General features: G+C 36.6%; 1 protein-coding gene across 3 annotated transcripts in view; it reads left to right on the top strand.

Moving 5' to 3' along the window:
* The window catches only part of LOC149022213 (Transducin/WD40 repeat-like superfamily protein), an 88,704-nt gene that overhangs the window by 51,173 nt on the left and 20,248 nt on the right, over positions 1-17,283 (top strand). For all 3 annotated transcript variants that reach the window (XM_089150386.1, XM_089150384.1, XM_089150385.1), the window contains exons 14-18: positions 12,421-12,502; positions 12,593-12,766; positions 12,869-12,922; positions 13,086-13,178; positions 13,257-13,322. In XM_089150386.1, coding sequence (XP_089006512.1) covers positions 12,421-12,502; positions 12,593-12,766; positions 12,869-12,922; positions 13,086-13,178; positions 13,257-13,322 — 469 coding nt within the window. The remainder of the gene's footprint in view (positions 1-12,420; positions 12,503-12,592; positions 12,767-12,868; positions 12,923-13,085; positions 13,179-13,256; positions 13,323-17,283) is intronic.

The following is a 17,283-nucleotide window of genomic DNA, read 5'->3' as shown; positions in this document are numbered from 1 at the left end:
TACTGTAGATCACCCAAGTCTTTGGTTTGGAAATATTTCTATAAGTGTGCCTTGACTATATGGATCACCCCAATATCATTGCCTGAAAGAATAATATCATCAACATATCCAAAAGATAGAGTGATTAGAATAACACTGGACAAATCCAAAAGATTCTATAGTCTTGCTAAACTTCTCAAACCAAGCTCGTGGAGATTGTTTGAGGCTATAGATTGCTATATGAAGCCTACAAACACGGGCACTGTCCTCCCCTTGAGCAACATACTTTGAAGGTTACTCCTTATAAACTTCTTCATTAAGGTCACCATACAAGAAGGCATTTTTTTTGTCAAGCTGAGTAAAAGGCCAATCATAATTTACAGCTAAAGTGATCACAAGAACTGAATCAAGACTAACCACAAGAGAAAAAGTCTCTAACTAGTCCACATTGTATGTTTGTATATAGCCCTTAGCCACCAAGCAGGCCTTAAACCATTCAATTATACCATCAGAATGGTACTTAACAATATACAACCACCGACACCAGACCATATCTTTCCCTGGAGGTAAGTCTACCAAAGACCATGTATGACGAGATTGTAAAGCATCCATTTCCACATACATTGTAGCTTTCCAGCTAGGGTTTTTAAGGGCCTGAGTATGATGGGTGAGAACATGAATGGTAGATAAAGAGCAAGACAATGAAAGTTTGGAGGTAGATGTAAAATAGATATAAAATTGGAAATGGGGTAAACAATGTTAGGGCGTAAAGTACAAGTAGAAGAACCTTTCCTCAAGGTAATTGGTAAGTCATTTGAAGTCGGAGTAGGATCTCCACTAGAAGAGTCCGCTGGTGGAGAGGATGAATAGGGAACTTCTGTAGGACCAGCTTCAATTAACACTGAAATAGAGCTGCTAGTATCATTAGGAGGAACTGTATTGTCCATCATACGCTTTGCTGACTTACGTCTCCCCTGATAAACCTATTAAGGGACACTATCGTTTGAAGGAACTTAAGAGGGAATAGGAGGAGTATCATATCATTCAAAACATGATTTTCAAGAGACATAGATGGACTAGGGTAATAAGGGGTGTCTTCAAAAAAGGTTATGTCAGCACTTACAAATTATTTTTGATGAACATGATCATAACAACAAAAACTTATGGAGTACCTAAAGCAAAATACATTTAATAGAATGGGGGGAAGGTTTATCCGACGTACATGGTATGTGAACAAAACAAACACAACAAAAAATTTTGGGCAAAATTAAAAGTGGTTCTCCATTCGGAAAAACAGATGAAAATGGAGATTTTTTAGAAAGTAAAGTTATATGCATTCGGCTAATTAAATGACCACCAGTCAAAATAGCATCGCACTAGTAACTTTTGGGAAGAGTCGTCTAAATTAAAAGAGCTCGTGCAACCTCTAAGAGGTGGCGATTCTTGCATTCAGCCACTCTATTCAGTTGGGGAGTGGATGAACAAGTGATTTGATGAATCATTCCAAGAGAATCATAAAAGTTTGATATATCATGTATGTATTCTAAAGCATTATCAGATCTAAAAAATTTAATAGCAAGAGAAAATTAAGTCCTCATTTCATGAATAATTTTTTTAAATATAGCTAAGAACTCTGTTTGACGCTTTAAAAGATACAACAATGTAAGATGGGAGAAACCTTCCACGAAAGTGACAAAATACCAAAAACCATTCCTATTGCCAATTCTGCAAGGACCCCAAATATCTAAATGAACAAGAGAAAACAAAGACTCACTATAAGGGAAGGAGCATGGAGGATAGGTGTCATGGTGATGCTTCCCTAACCTACACGCCTCACAACTTAATCTAGGCATTGATTTAAAAGAAGGAAATAAAATCTCTAATCTAGCTAAAGACAGATGGCCTAAATAACAGTGCCACTGGAGAGCATTTACACCATCATTATTCAGAGCCGCAATAGGGGAAAGCATAGTCTAGATAGTAGAGTCCGTTCCTTTCACACGGTCCACCAATCATCTTCTTTATGTTAAGGTCTGAAAAACACAAGAATTAGGAGTAAAAGTCACAGAGCAATTTAATGCTTTAATTAACGGACTAACAGATAGTAAATTAAAAGGAAAATTAAAAAAAATTAAAAACATGAAGTATGGATTACAAAGTAAGAAAAGGTGTAGGAGAAACACTTCTAGAGCCTAGAATAGGTGTGGAAGACCCATTAGCTATAACAACAGAATATTTGTGGTAGATTTAGAAAAAGAGTTAAAAAGTGATGACTTACTAGTCATGTGGGAAGAGACCCCTAAATCGATGATCCAAGGGGTGGGTGTAGAAGTGAGAAGTGTTGTGTTACTTACATGAGAAAGTGTGGCAGCAAGAGTACCAATGGATGTGGAAGTGTCGGTCTCAATATTTTGCAATCGGTGAAGGATTTGGCTTACATCGTCTCATCGAGTGTTAGACAAGTCGCCTGAAGTAGATCTAGAACCACTATCATTGTTTGCTACCGTATCAGTATCATCATCAGAAACGCCATGATTGAGAAGTTGCTTGGTCCACTTTGGCTTTCCATGTTTGGCCCAACAAGCTTCCACCAAATGCCAGGTTTTACCATAATAAGTACAAAGCCGAAATGTCTTATCAGATGGTTGCATAGCATTGCCTCAAACTTCTAACCCCCTTGAACCACGACATCCCCTGCCATGAGAAGTAGTAAAGGCAGAATTTTCTCCTTTAGAACTATTTTAGGAGAACTCCCTTTAAGCAAGGCAATACGTTGAAGTCTAGAATATGCTTCACGAAGGTTGGGGACATGCTTACCAGCTAGAAGATTTCCTTTGACAGACTTCAATTTAGGCTTCAATCTTACAAGAAACTTGGATACAAAAAATTTGTTCAGTATGATTTAAGCTTCTCTATATTTGTGGTGAGAGGTTGAAAGACATTCAAGTCCTCTATTATAGCTTTAAAAAAGTTGTAATAATCCTGCAGAGACTTGTCAACCTATGAAATTGAAATAACTTTTCATAAATATTATAAATTCGAGTCATATTTTTAGCTGGGGAATAGGTCTTTTGCAAGTCATCCCATATTCCCTTGGCAGTCTTGTGAAACTTAACATGGGCTGCAATATCAAATTCCATGCTATTCCACATCCAAATTGTTATGATTGTGTCATCTTAGATTCAACTAGAGTAGGATTTGTTAGTCTTAGCAGGAGGTTCACCCTCAATGAATTGAAGCTTACCTTTTGCAAGTATGTAAACATGAACAGCTTGTGACCAAAGTAAATAATTAGAACTACCTTTGAGTTTAATGAAGGTAATCTGAACATTCACTAGATCAGATTGTGATTCCTTGGAATCAACAGTACTAGTAGTCAAATCACCAATAATTGAAGATATGATTTGTAGAAGTGGAGTTCACACAATTGATCACAATCCAGCAGCCTAGAACTTGAAAGTAATAAAAAATCTGCAGTGTAGAATTGACCATAGTTGTCACGGCGACAAGGCGATGGGAGGCGGTTTAGGCTAGTTGAGGCGATGAGGCACCCTCTGAGGCACTTTTGAGGCGGTGGAGGTGTTTTAAGTGAAATTTTTAGTGTACATCTCATACACTCTAATTTATTATAAATTTATCATATTGTATATAATAATAATAAAAAAAAAATATTAGCCTACCTCATTTCATCCAACATACTACAAAACACACATGGTAGGTCCTAAATAAATCATGGGGAAATACCGAAATAGGGGAAGTTTAACAAAAATGGCCGGAATTAGAATAGAAATGAATCTCAGGAAAGGAAGTATGTATTCATGGTGCAATTAGTCATTGGCAGCCTTGAATTGTATTGTTGCCTTATCAAATGCAGAAACCAATGGCAATATTCTTAGTTACATAAACAAATAAGAGAACAAAGTTAAAATAAAAAACTAAAAAAAGAAAAAACATAAAAAGAAAAGAAAGAAGAAGAAGAAGACAAGAGACATACATACCGTCGCCTGAGAAGGCGGTGAACAAACAGATTTTTTAGGGAAAAGAAAGGGAAAAAGAAGTTGCCGGAGAGAGGAAGCACATACTGGAGTGCCGCTGCAACTTGAGATGGTTTGAGTGATGTTATTCAGAGTGCCGCATTGCCGGTGCAATTTTAGACTACCGGCGCTGCTGCCGCTGCAACAGGTTTGTACCAGAATTTTTTGGAAGGGGAAAAAAAAAAAAAAAAAAAAAAAAGGAAAAAGAAGAAGAAGTCACCGGAGAGTAGAAGCAGCTACCGGAGTGCTGCTGCAACTTGAGATGGTTCGAGGGATGTTATTCTCTTCGCCAGAGAGCCGCTGCAAGTTTAGAAACCCTATTTAGAATATAAAAAAAGAAAAGGAAAAAGAAGAAGAAAAAAGAAGCTGGAGGAAGTAGAAGAACTTATCTGTTGCTGCTTGTCGCCTGTCGCTGCACTTGCCGGAGTGTTGTTGTGGGAAGAAAGGAAGAGAAGAAGTCGCTTGTCGCTGGCCGCTGCTTGCCAAAGTGTCATCGCAGGAATGGAAGAGAAGAAGAGAGGAAGATAAAAAAGAGATTAGGGATTAGAGTGAGAGTGAGAGTGTGAGACTCGAGTCAAGAACTTATTCTCTTTTGATTTTGTTTGTTTTTGTAATTTTTTAATTTTATTTTAACATTTGGTCACATGTAGCATAATTATAAATATGCATATAGATTCAACCAATAGATACTTTACAATCGGAATCTAATAAGTAATTCAATATATGCCTTTGATTTGGCATCTTTCATGTGATTCAAAAAAGAAAAAAAGCGGACGCCTTGGGGTTAAGGCGTCCGAGGCACCTGAGGCGACGCCTCATACCCCAAGGTGGTTGCCTTATTGCCTGAAAATTAGGCGACGCCAATTTGAGGTGCTTGACGCCTTAACAACTATGGAATTGACACTGTAGTCATAGGCTAGAAAATTAGAGGAATAAATTCTGCTGAGTGCAGAAAAATAAGACTAAGGAAAAATCGATCAAGTTCTGGGATATTATTTTAGGGAATAAAAAGTATAAAAGATCAGCTTAGATTATCATATAGTCGGACTGTAAATTAAGTCAGCAGGTGACTGTGCACCAAAAAAGGATCATTGAAAGAGAACTTCAGAAGAGAACATTGAGATTAGCATTGTTTTGATGAAAAAAAAGCTCTGATGCCATGTTAGAAAACAAGCTTTAAACAATCAAAACAGTAGCTGAACTTGAAAAGAAAATAGAGAAGAAGAAGAAAGAGGAGAGGTTAAGAGCCAGTGGCAATCACCTGTGATTCTAGGAAAAGAACCTAGAACAGCAGGGCTGTATCTTTCAAGAGTACAAGTACAACTTGAGAGACAAGAAAATTGTCCTCTAGAAAGGGAAATAAAAAAGTACAACTTAATGACATGATTTACTAGTTTTCTTACTCCTAAAATTTGTCCAAAATAGAAAGTTCTGAAAATAGTAACTAGCAGAAAATAGAAAGTATTCACTCTCCTAAACCTTGTATACCAAGGTTCCTTCACCAAAACTAAAAAGTCAGCACCATAATATAAAGTAAAGAAAAAGGCAACTACTGCCAAGGCTTGCCCACCATGGCAGCAGCCTTGGAGTCTCTATGCAACTCTCAACAACTATATTACCACACGGTGAGTAATTCAATTAGCCGACAAGCCTCTGATACTTCATAGGGTTATCAAGAACAACTCCATCATCTAGCATGTGCTTTTAGTTCAGGTGTTAGATGATAAACAAATTTTATACTTCCATTGGGACCAAAAGATTACTTTCTTAGATTGAGTGACACCCACACTGAGAAATACTTCAGTCTTCCTAAGTTTTTTGACTAAGATTATTGTTGCAAATATATCTTCACATTCTCAATCCCCCATGAGTCATCTCTTGTGATGATTACTAGAGATAATGAGAGGACAACATGATGTAACGCTTCCCCTATCATGGTTTGCTTAATGGTTTAGGTCTTTGGTCTTCACTTTGTCCTAGTCCGACTGAGTTCTCTATATTAAGCTTTAGGCTTAATTAAGAGTTATATTCCTTTTGTAATTCTACTTTTGAGTTTATTACAAACATATGTGTTGGCTAGTACGGTAGAACATAGATTGTATTACCCAGCCAACCAGCCCTATTCTCTCATTGTTCTATCATCTTCTCCCTCAATATATTTTCTTCTCTTACCTGGTATTGGTTACAGATTTTGGGATTTTTACTATTACAATATTGTCAATGTTAGAGATTATGAGAGATAATATGATTAACATGATAGGGAGAGTCCTCCTATTGTGGTTTCCTTATTTGGTTTGAGGCTTTAATTATTAGTTTCCTATTAGGCTTTGGGCTTAGATAGGTGAGAGTTAAGAATTATATTTCCTTTTTTAATTCTATTTCAGTTTATTATAATTTTATGTTTACTGGTAACCTGGTACGGTAGAACACACATTCTATCTTCCAGTCCAATCCTCTAAGTGTTTCTCTCTTCTTCTCAAAATCTCTACCTTTTTCACATCAAGCTAATTCAAGGGCCAGTTGTTAGTTGCACTTCAAGAAATCAAAATTGGAACGTGTTAGTTTAGCCATTGGGAAAAGTGTATCTAAGTAGTCAACACCATAGACTTAAGCATACCCCCTGAGCCAGAAGCTTGGCCCTTAAAAGAGTAAGAGGGCCATCTGGATTAACCTTTAGCATAAAAATCCAATGGCAGCCAGTAGATGACTCACCTGGGTGTAAGGGAACAAGAGCCCATGTTTGATACACCTCCAATGTCAACAGCTCCTCTGTCCTATTATCTCTCCACCAAGGACTAGATAAGGCCTCTCGAAAAGACATAGGAACAGAGTGGTTCACAATGGTAGATTGAAGATTGAAAATAAGAGGACAAATCAGTATGGGAAACAAGTCAGAAATGGGATAAATTGAACACAATTCTTAGCATCCTTTTGAAGGACAATCAGACTTGAAGATCAAACAGTGGAATACTGACCGCAAGATCCATGACGAAGGTGACCAAGAAACAAATTCTGTGTGAGCAAGGACGATAGCTGCCTTTGGATGATGAACATACACGTTCTCAGTAGATAATTTCGATAGACCATGGGGTGCGAAAAAGAAGAATGTATCAGACCCTGCAGAACCACATGGTGAAAACCATAATCAAGGAGATCATTGCCAATGTTTGAAACACTAACAAGAGTAACAGCGGTGGATTAAAAAAGGATACATCAGCAGTAGCAATGTATTTGCTGTGGCACCCCATATTAGAATCATTTCAACTTTTTTGAGATCTTGGTGAGATCTTCAACTGTCTTCAGCAAAGAATGACCCAAAAGATAGTGGATCTGGTGGGGTTATTGATATACTAGACCATGCCATTGAAGCCTCTACAAATTTTCTTCTTCGTATCCTAAAAATGGACAAAATCTTGAAAAGAATGAGGCATGACAGTTACAAGTTGAAGTAAACTTATGAAAATATAACAGATTTGGAGAAAAGCAAGGATAGAGGATAATGTGAACGTGCTTCTAGCAAGGCGGTGGCAGCCTTCTATGTAAAGGTAGTAAGACCAAGGAGGTGTCACGTTGTGAACCTTTGTCCCTTCACACCTTACTCCACCCTATGGGCCCTTGGTCCTTGTGACTGGGTTACTGATGATAAAAAAATATAAAGGATAAAGGATAATGGCAAAGAACGAGTAAGATGAACGGTTGCTAGTGCCTTTAACTTTGGTAGAAGAACCATCAGCTAAGGTGATAGATGATCCAAGGCTCTAGTACTTGCAGTCCAATGATGAGCAAAGGAAATACTTGTAGTAGCATTACCTGTCTGAACAAAAGTAGATGTGGAAGGTGTTAGAATTTCAGTGCCAGTAATCAGCCTAGGCACTGAAAGGAAATTCGAAAGAAGAAGAAGAATAGAAGAAGACTGAAGAAGAAGAGAATAAGAAGGGAGAGTGCTTGCATGTGTGTTTTGGTTCTCCACTGGTACTTTATTTATAATGTAAAATCGAATCTCAGCTAGGAAAACTTTCCTAAACTGAGTTACAGCAAAAAGGAAAAATTACATATCGCATGGAATCTTCCAAAATCTACTACAAAAGGAAACTATCCTAGGGAGTTTTCTTGTCACCCAAGCAATAAGAAAATTAGAAAGTAACTAAAATAGAAAGTAACCAAAAATGGAAACCTTTTCGATATTTTAATGGAAGGTTTGGTGACTAAGAAGCCTAATACTGAACGACATGAGCATAGTCCTCAACAGATATCTTCCTGTCTTATCCTCAGGCTGTGTAGATAGAGCAGTACTAGTGGAATCAGAAGCAATAATGGAGTAGGCAAACAGAGCTGGTTTGCCAAGTTGCTAACAAATATGTATAGGTCTACCACAGTCATAGCATGTTTTCTCCCCTCCTGTGGTATCTGAGGAACTCTGTGAGCCAATCGTCAGGTTTTGACCAGAATTCTCCACAACCATGACCTGAACCTTGTTCTCTAGTAGAACGACAAGTAGGAGTTAAAGAGGCTAGGGTTGGATTATTAATTAGAGTAGCATCATGGGAATACTCGCAACACACACTAAGAACACATGAAAAAGTGTCAGCCAATGTGACAACCTTGTGACCACCAAGAATTTGGTACCGAACAAACTAGAAGTCTTCGCCAAGACCTCCCCAAGAATCATATAGCTACCAGCTGGTGTCACTGGTTTTGCATTTGATTCACATCAGAGATAATAGAAAATATGGAATTTGCTTCTTTATATATCTTTTTGAATTCAGGAAAGTGTAGGGTCAAAGACGATCCTTCCGCTCAACTTGATAGAAATCCTGTGATAACACAGAAATATGCGACTGGTTATTCTGTATAGAATACAAATTCAAGTGCTTCCCATTGTTCTTTCACTGTATCACATATTCACACGAGTCACTGGGTTTGCAATTTGGTCTGACATGGAATTAGACATTTGCTCTAGGATTTGTCCTTTGACGGTCTCTCATGACTCATCATAAGCAGGGGTAGTTTATATGTGTCAAGTGAGCTTGCTGCCAAGGAGCAGTAAGGACTAGTTTTACAATCATTTTCCACTTGTGGAAGTAAAAAGGCCCTTCTAATTTTGTTCTCAGTAATGCAATGAGAGAATCAAGAGATAACCTCGGTAATAGTACTCTTCGGTTCAGCCATTAAGAAAAATAGCAAGTATCTTCAAAGAGATCCTCAGAAGGATACCCAAGATGATGATGATCCACACACTCCAAGAAGCAGCAGGTATAGATTCTCAAAACAAGCAGCACGTATCTATTCTCAAAATCAAGCAGCAACTATCAATACTCAAAATAAAGCAGCAGATAGCAAATAACTGTAGTCCAATCAGAAGATAGCAAATAACTGTAGTCCAATCAGCAGATGTCCAAAAACAATAAGAAGGCGACCCTCATAAAAATGAGATGCAGACTTGGCTTCTGTTTTAATTCAAACAGAGCAAAAATCTGCAGAGTTCTGTTTCAATCACAGAGCAGAAAAGATCCAGAACAGATTGATTCTTCAACAAACATTGTTCCCAACTTGGGTCAATGTGCAGCCTTTAAAAAAGTAACAGCAAGGTGACTGTACCTGAAAACACAGAACAAGAGCTACATCAGAAAAATCAGAAAAGAACGACTTAGTTCCTTAATTCAAAAGATGAATTAGTCTCTAGGCAATTGAGTGCCGCTCCCACTTGGCGGAAATATGTTGGAGCCTTCAAGATATCTTCAACAAACCAATTGAAGATTCAAAGCCAAGGATTGATGTGGAGCTATGTATTGGTTCCTGGATCAAGCTCTGGTATCATGTAAATTAGACACTAAAATAATGATGGAACAGGAGGACATGAGGATGAAGAATGATGAACCAGTAGAGGTCTTCACATAGTATAAAACCCTCATATTGTTATAAAAGAAAAAGGAGAAGAAAAAAAAAAGGAGGCTAACACCAGTCGTTAATCCAAAGACTGGAATATCAGCTTCTATGGACCCTTTTTCCCCTCACGACTTATTCTACCAAGGATTATAGGGTGTACCTTGTGCATGAGCTCGAGAGCATGGGGTCTGAGGAGGTTCATAGTGTACCCAGCCTTACTCTCACTTATGCTGAGTGGCTATTTTGCGGACTCAAACATCTGGCCTCTTGGTCATAGAGGAACAACCTTACAATTGCACGGAGGCTCGCCTTGTAGAAGTAATCAAGGATCAAAATTTCTTCTCGTCATACTGAAATATTGCCAAAATTTTGGGGAGACGGTATACAATGTCACCATGTTTTTACAGGCTGTTTAGGTGGGTTTTAAGTGGTTTTGGGTCTAATTTTTTGTGTGCTACCTTTTGACACAAAAAAAAAAAAAAAACACAATGGAAATGTTATTTTTGAGTAAAACCGCACACAAAGTTGTGTTCTTGATTTGCATATGCTCAGACATGTGGGGACGAAACTAGAATTTTGGAAAATGTATTTTCACAAATGTAAACATGGATATTAGAACATTGAAACGTTCTTTAAAATGCAAGGACAAATACAAGGATAAGTAGATTTCTAAAAGACATAATATGCTAAACTCAGTACTCAGGTACAAATTACAATAAAGAAGCTACTACTCCATAAGACACCATCAATCATACTTCATGATTCATATTACAAGTTATATAGTTTACATGAATAAGTGATACCTGGTCTAGTAAAAGTTGTTGTTTCGACTTGGCTAGTTCCTACTTCCTACTATATGTTCGTTGAACTCAACGCTCACTTTGTGCCACATATGCATCCTATAACATAAACCTGAGAAGTATTGAACATAATTAGATATCAACTCCATGTATGTGACATCATCAACGTAATGAAGGTAACCAATCCTACGATATGGGTAACCATACTATGAAGTTTGGGATGGACTACCACTTGATCCACCACCATACCTATCATAAGGATGATATGGTGCCACTGGCATTGAGTACGAGTATATATATGCTAGCTGATGTGCAGGGTCTCGGACAAGTTAAAAGCACATTTCATTAATAAAAGAATACCCCTTTTTGCTATATTGTGACTAAATTGGTGAGGAGCCATAGCCAACACTAGAATAAGATGGAGCAGGCATCCCCATCCTAACCATTTGACTGTATGTGTTAAAGTATGTCCCACTTTGCTCTGGGCCCGTTCGAGATGAACTCCTGCCAATAGTCTCAATACTCATATCACATATAGTGACAAATAAGCCCTCACTGTCTATGTCCGTCGGACCTAGTGGGTTAAACTAGTCATGGGGCCCTCTAGAGTAACCCTTAGTTCCATTGGATGAGAGTTTGCTTCTCTGATGATGTATGTCACCATGGTGTGTATCATGGGTTGCATTTGTAAATTGTGACTCAGTGAATCTGCTACTACATAATACTTTTGAAGTCCACCATCATTACAATCACTACTATCAAAGCTACTATCAAAGGCTCTAGCACTGCTAGTCTCAACTCAATCCACTTCCACACGATGAAACCGTAGATTGGCCCATGGAGTTCAACATATATTTATTCCATCACCATACAAGTTTTACATTATATACATTTTTTTTAAAAATTTTGTATGTAAATAATTCACTTAGAGAAAATAAAAAATTGACACCTTGAGTTCATAGGTCGGTCCATAGTGTTCAACAATATTATTTTAACATACAATATTGAACTACTATTTAACATGCATTTAAAAAAAAAATTGTTTACAGAAGAATGGTATACGGTATACTTCAATTTCAAAAAACCATAAAAGGTTTATGAAATCAAGCTCAATCCACCTCCACACCACATTTTCTGGCAAGATTAAGGCAAAATCCCCAAGATTTGAATAAAGAATGACTAAAAAGTGCAATATTTAAAGAAAATAGGAAGAGAAGTGAAGTTGGGGTTGAAATGGGAGCTTTGCTGGGTCTGGCAAGACTCACATGAAATTTGAGAAATCTCATTGACCCAGATTTTAAACCCCGTTTTTATAAAGTGCCCCCTTCTAAAAATGCAAATTTTGGTATTGCCCTTCTCATCTCAATATCTCGGCAAGATATATGGCAAACTCTCCTAAATATCTTGCTAGATTTTGAACATTTGAAGTAATAAACAGTACATTGGAAGAAATATAAATACCTTAGATTGTTAGGTCACAAAGTCATGATTTATAACTTTCCTTTTCTTTCCAAAGCAGATTATTCTTCCCTTCCTTTCGTTTCACTTGCAAATTGATGGAGCCTTAAGTATATTTACCACTCTTACCACTGCAACAAGGAAAACAAAAAGTTTCTTAACATATAGGCATTATTTTCTTTGGGGAGGTTTTTACCTTTTTTGAGATATGTGCAATTGGTTCCTCTCACTTATTCATTTTCTTCACTTTTTTTTCTTTTCAGTGTTAAGATCTGGCTGGGAGATCCGGATCAATTATTTAAGTCATCAGAAGTTAATCATGCTTCCTTTTCCTTGTTGAAGGAGGTTACAAACTTCTTCCCTATACTTGTCAGTACTTCTAAATAAGTGTTGGTAGTTAATTGATACATATTTATGTTTATTCTTTGTAAATAGCTACCTGCTACTTCCACACCAATCTCAATGCTTTCATTGGCTCTGCCTATACATTCTCCATGCAAAATGCAAATAGCAATTGGTGGAGGATCTGGATCATTGGACGTATGGATCTTTGATATATTCAGATTTAAATTTGAACATGTTGGTTTGTATGAAGTACATGGCAAAGTGGTGAGTTATGAGTAGTATGGAGCTATCTTCCATCACAAGTTGATTACCTTTGACATATTTACAAGGTGATGACATTTGACATGTTTTTCAAATTTATCCCAGATTACGGGTCTAGCTTGGGCTTTTGATGGTCGCTCTTTGTACAGCTGTAGCCAGGTATTTAAATGCATGAATCAGTATTTTGATGGTTAATATTCATAATATTCTTTATTTTCATTGTTTATTGCCCAATGCTTGCATACTTTTGTAGTAATGTACATTTGGGTCATGTTATTAAAATATTCTGTGTGCTGTTCTATTTTGGTATTGATGTTTATAGGATAATTCTGCATGTAGCTGGGTGTTAAGAGGAAGCTCTTTGAAAGAAGTACCATTCGCTTCAACTCGTTTGGGCATTAGAAGCTCTCTCGATGTATGATGTACTTTTTCTTGGTCTTTATATTCGTGTATTCTCCTCACTCTGTTACCTGATAAAAAAATTTCTTTTCAGCTTCCTGATGCGTCTAATTCATGCTTTGGTCTTGCGATCTCTCCCGGAAGCTTGGTGGCGGCTGTGGTAAGAGTAACTTCCCTTTAGATTTTGTTTGAGATCTGTTAGAAAATAAACTTTAATCAACAAAAACAGCGCAATAACAAGAAGAACTAAGAAGAAAAATTGATAGGAATCACATACGTCTACGATTCTAGCTTAGCACTCCTAGAATCACAGCCTCTTATTTATAGATATCAATAGTCCAGATTACAACTTGAGAAGCAAGCCGTCTTGCCCTCTAAAAAAGGGAATAATGAGTACAACTTATGGACATAATTTTCTAGTAAAACTAACTCCTAAAATCTGTCCAAAATAGACAATACTGAAAAAGGAAAGTTCTGTAATTAGTAACTAATAAAAAATATAAATTATGTTTTCTAGAAACTACCAAAATTTGTTTAGCAAGATTCCTGCATTAGAAAGAGTAGCATATCTAAATAGGAAACAAGGAATAATGGCATAACATTGTTCACGTGAATAGTAACAGCCCAAACTTCAACACTCCTCCTCAAGCTGGAGTATACACAAAGAAAACTTCAGCTTGCACAATAAGAATAAACTTGAAAGGTAGTACCAATCTTGAATCGTGTAGCAATAACAGACGTCGATAAACACTGAGAAAACTTCATCTAGGAGATAATCAACACCAAAATTCTTCATGTCGAAAGAACCATCCAATAATGAGAAGAATTGATGATGTTGAAGACAAACAAAGTCCATAAGTATAGCACGATCAAAGACATTATCCCCATGATGCCGGTAGTAAGGAGAAATATCCACACTAAATCTTTAAAATTGTAACTCGAAAGTCCATATAAATGCTTCATAAGAAGGCAAGTAGTAGGTAACGTATGGGTAGGCAAAAGACATTATCCACATAATACCGGTAGTAGGGAGAAATATCCACACTAAATCTTCAAAATTGATATAAATGCTTCGCAAGAAGGCAAATAGTAAGTAAAATATGGGTAGGTAAAAGGCAATATTGATTATTGTGGACCAAGTCGGTAGGTAAAACACAGTATAGGTTACTGTGGACCAAGTAGGTAAGGTAGTATGGGTTACTACGAACCAAGTAGGTAGGTAGGTAAAAGATAGTATGGGTTATTGCGTACCCGGTAGGTAAGGTAAAAGACACTATGGGTTAGTGTGGATCAAGTAGGTAAGGTAAAAGACAATATAGGTTACTGCGGACCAAGTAGGTAAGGTAGCATGGGTTACTATAGACCAAGTAGTTAGGTAAAGGACAATATAGGTAAAGGTAGGTAATGATATTGTTGTAGAATGCCATAAGTTGAGGATAAAAATCTTCACAAATAATATCCATCAACACATCTTGAGTAGATATAGAATAAGGTATCATTCTCCCCCTCACGTGTAGCATTACATGTGGACAATTAATAACAACCAATAACCAATATCCAGTTTAAAAAGATCCCAAGAAATATAGTTTCCAAGTTCTCATGGTAGGGAATGTTGTAATGTGGTAAATATATAGTATCAGTGGTAGTCCAATGGCGAGGAGTTATGGTATATATGGGATTTAATAAAAAGAAAAATATGGACGAGGAGGGAGAGGCATAGGTTCAACTATGGATAATAAAAAACAATTAAAAAGAAAAATGTGTAGTACCAGAGGTAGGTAGAAAAAAAATTGTTAGAAACAATAGTAGTCAATGGAGTATAACCTAGCTAATACTAAATTTAGATCTGAGATGTTGAAAAAATCTAAGAAGAAACAAAGTAGGTACAAGTCTTTATGGAAGAAAAAAAAATTGCAGAATATTAATTCCACCCATTAAATAGGGAAATAGTTGCCCAAGAATTCGCATGAAACATTGTATATCATCGTAGGTTATAAACCAGTAGTTGAGGTGCAAACACAACTAGATAGGTAAATCGCAGCCCTTATCATATAAAAAGGAAACAGCTGCCTAGGGATTAAATACTAGGTAGATCGAACCTTAGAGAAGACCCAAAAAAAACTTGTGTAGGAGTCATCATGTAAAGGATTGCAAATTAAAACATATAGCCAATCTTCATTTGGATTCCCTGGGTTGTTAGTAGCATGGATAGGTATTATTTGAGTCCTTCATAAGTCATCAAAGAAGCCAGCCATATTAAATCAATAGCCATCCCAAATAAATATTCGGAAACCATCAAAAGATCCCATGATCTGTAGTAAAAACTCATAAACCAGCACCCTAGAACTTGAAGAAGAATCATAAAATAAATTTTGTAGAGTGCAGAGGTAGAACAAAAAACTGATCTATTATTTGCAGCACTAGGTGGTTGCGCACCAAAACTTTAAGAAGAATAGCAGAAAAATTCATAATCGAATAGGTGTTTGCAAAGAAAAACAGTCTGCAGAAGGATGTAAAACTACAGAAAATAATAGATTAAAGTAATCAATCAAGTTATGGGATAAGTAAGACATAAGTAATACAATAGATCAGTTTATATATTCATTTGATCTAACTATAAAATTAGTTCAGCAGTAGGTGGCTGTGCACCAAAGAGAGGAACACTGAAAGAGAAATTCAAAAGAGAATACTTGAGAACAACATTGTTTTGATTAAAAAAGCTATGATGTCATGTTAGAAAATAAACTTTAATCAACCAAAATAGTGCAATAACAAGAACAATTAAGGAGAAGAAAAAAGAAGAAGAGAATAGAAGAAGAAAGAAGAAGAATTGATAGGAATCACATACGCTGCGATTCTAGCTTAGCACTCTTAGAATCACAACCTCTTATTTATAGATATCAATAATCCAGATTACAACTTGAGAAGCAAGCCATGTTGCCCTCTATAAAAGGAAATAAAGAGTACAACTTATGTACAGAATTTTCTTGTAAAACTAACTCCTAAAATCTGTCCAAAATAGAAAGTACTGAAAAAGGAAAGTTTTGAAATTAGTTACTAATAGAAAATAGAAACTATGTTTTCTAGAAACTACCAAAATTTTGTTTAGCAAGATTCCTACATTATAAAAGTAGCGTATCTAAATAGGAAACAAGGAATAATGGCATTAAACTGGTAACGTTACTGTGCACGTGAATAGTAACAACCCAAACTTCAACAAGATCAGTTTGGTGTTTGGTAACTCATGCATTCTTGGTGACCCTGGATGTTGAAGCTGCAATAAATTAGTTATTTTTGTGGCTGGAATATTATTGTGGTGTATATAATATATTAAACAAAGTAGACTTTAGTCAAGGTGAAAGTTACATGCCAAAAGTAGCTTGCCTACACTTGCAGCAATTACTTCTGTCTTTAGTTTAAATTCATGTCCACCAAAGCCGTCTAAGATATGTGTTGGAAGTATGATTGAGGTTTCCTAATTGGAGTTAGTTATATATTTTATTTTCTTATATTCTTTATACTGGTTTGTGTTAGAATAAGTTTCCTAATATCTAATTTTGATTTTCTATTCTATTTGCTTTGTATTTCCTTATTCTATGCAAAGTATGATTTACTCAGATTGTAACTATAACTACCCTATTGGGACTTATGAATAAAATATACCTTTTGAGCAATAATTTCTGTAAATTACAACGTGGTATTAGAGCCAAAAGTTGATCAGGGAAGCAAAGAAAAAAAGAGAGGAGGAAAGACAAATTATTTCTCTCTCTCTTTCTCGATTCTGCAACTACAATCCATGCCTGTGCCCTGCCGCTGCCACTATAACTACACCACTGCCATTGTCATCGCTTGGCTGACCTGCAACATTCATTGATTAGCCTTCCATAGTCGTTGTCTAACTTGCCAATCCCTTTTTCAACCATTGGAACGCTCTGCAACTACCATCGCAACGCTCTGCAACCTTTTCTTTTAACCCATCGCTAGCTTCCTTTCCCATCAATAACCTGCAAAACATCCATTCTAGCAGCCATCAAACTGGAGTTTCACCATTCCAGTAGCAATCGCATCCATTCCAGCGGCCATCAAACCTATCCTGCAACCCATCCTTCTGCCTCTTTTGA

This window comes from Hakea prostrata, chromosome 3 (assembly GCF_041222555.1).
Source record: "Hakea prostrata isolate BN-2017 chromosome 3, UWA_Hpros_2, whole genome shotgun sequence".
NCBI classification, from domain to species: Eukaryota; Viridiplantae; Streptophyta; class Magnoliopsida; order Proteales; family Proteaceae; genus Hakea; species Hakea prostrata.
Note: the sequence above shows the minus strand (reverse complement) of the source record. Positions and strands in the feature narration are given on the sequence as shown.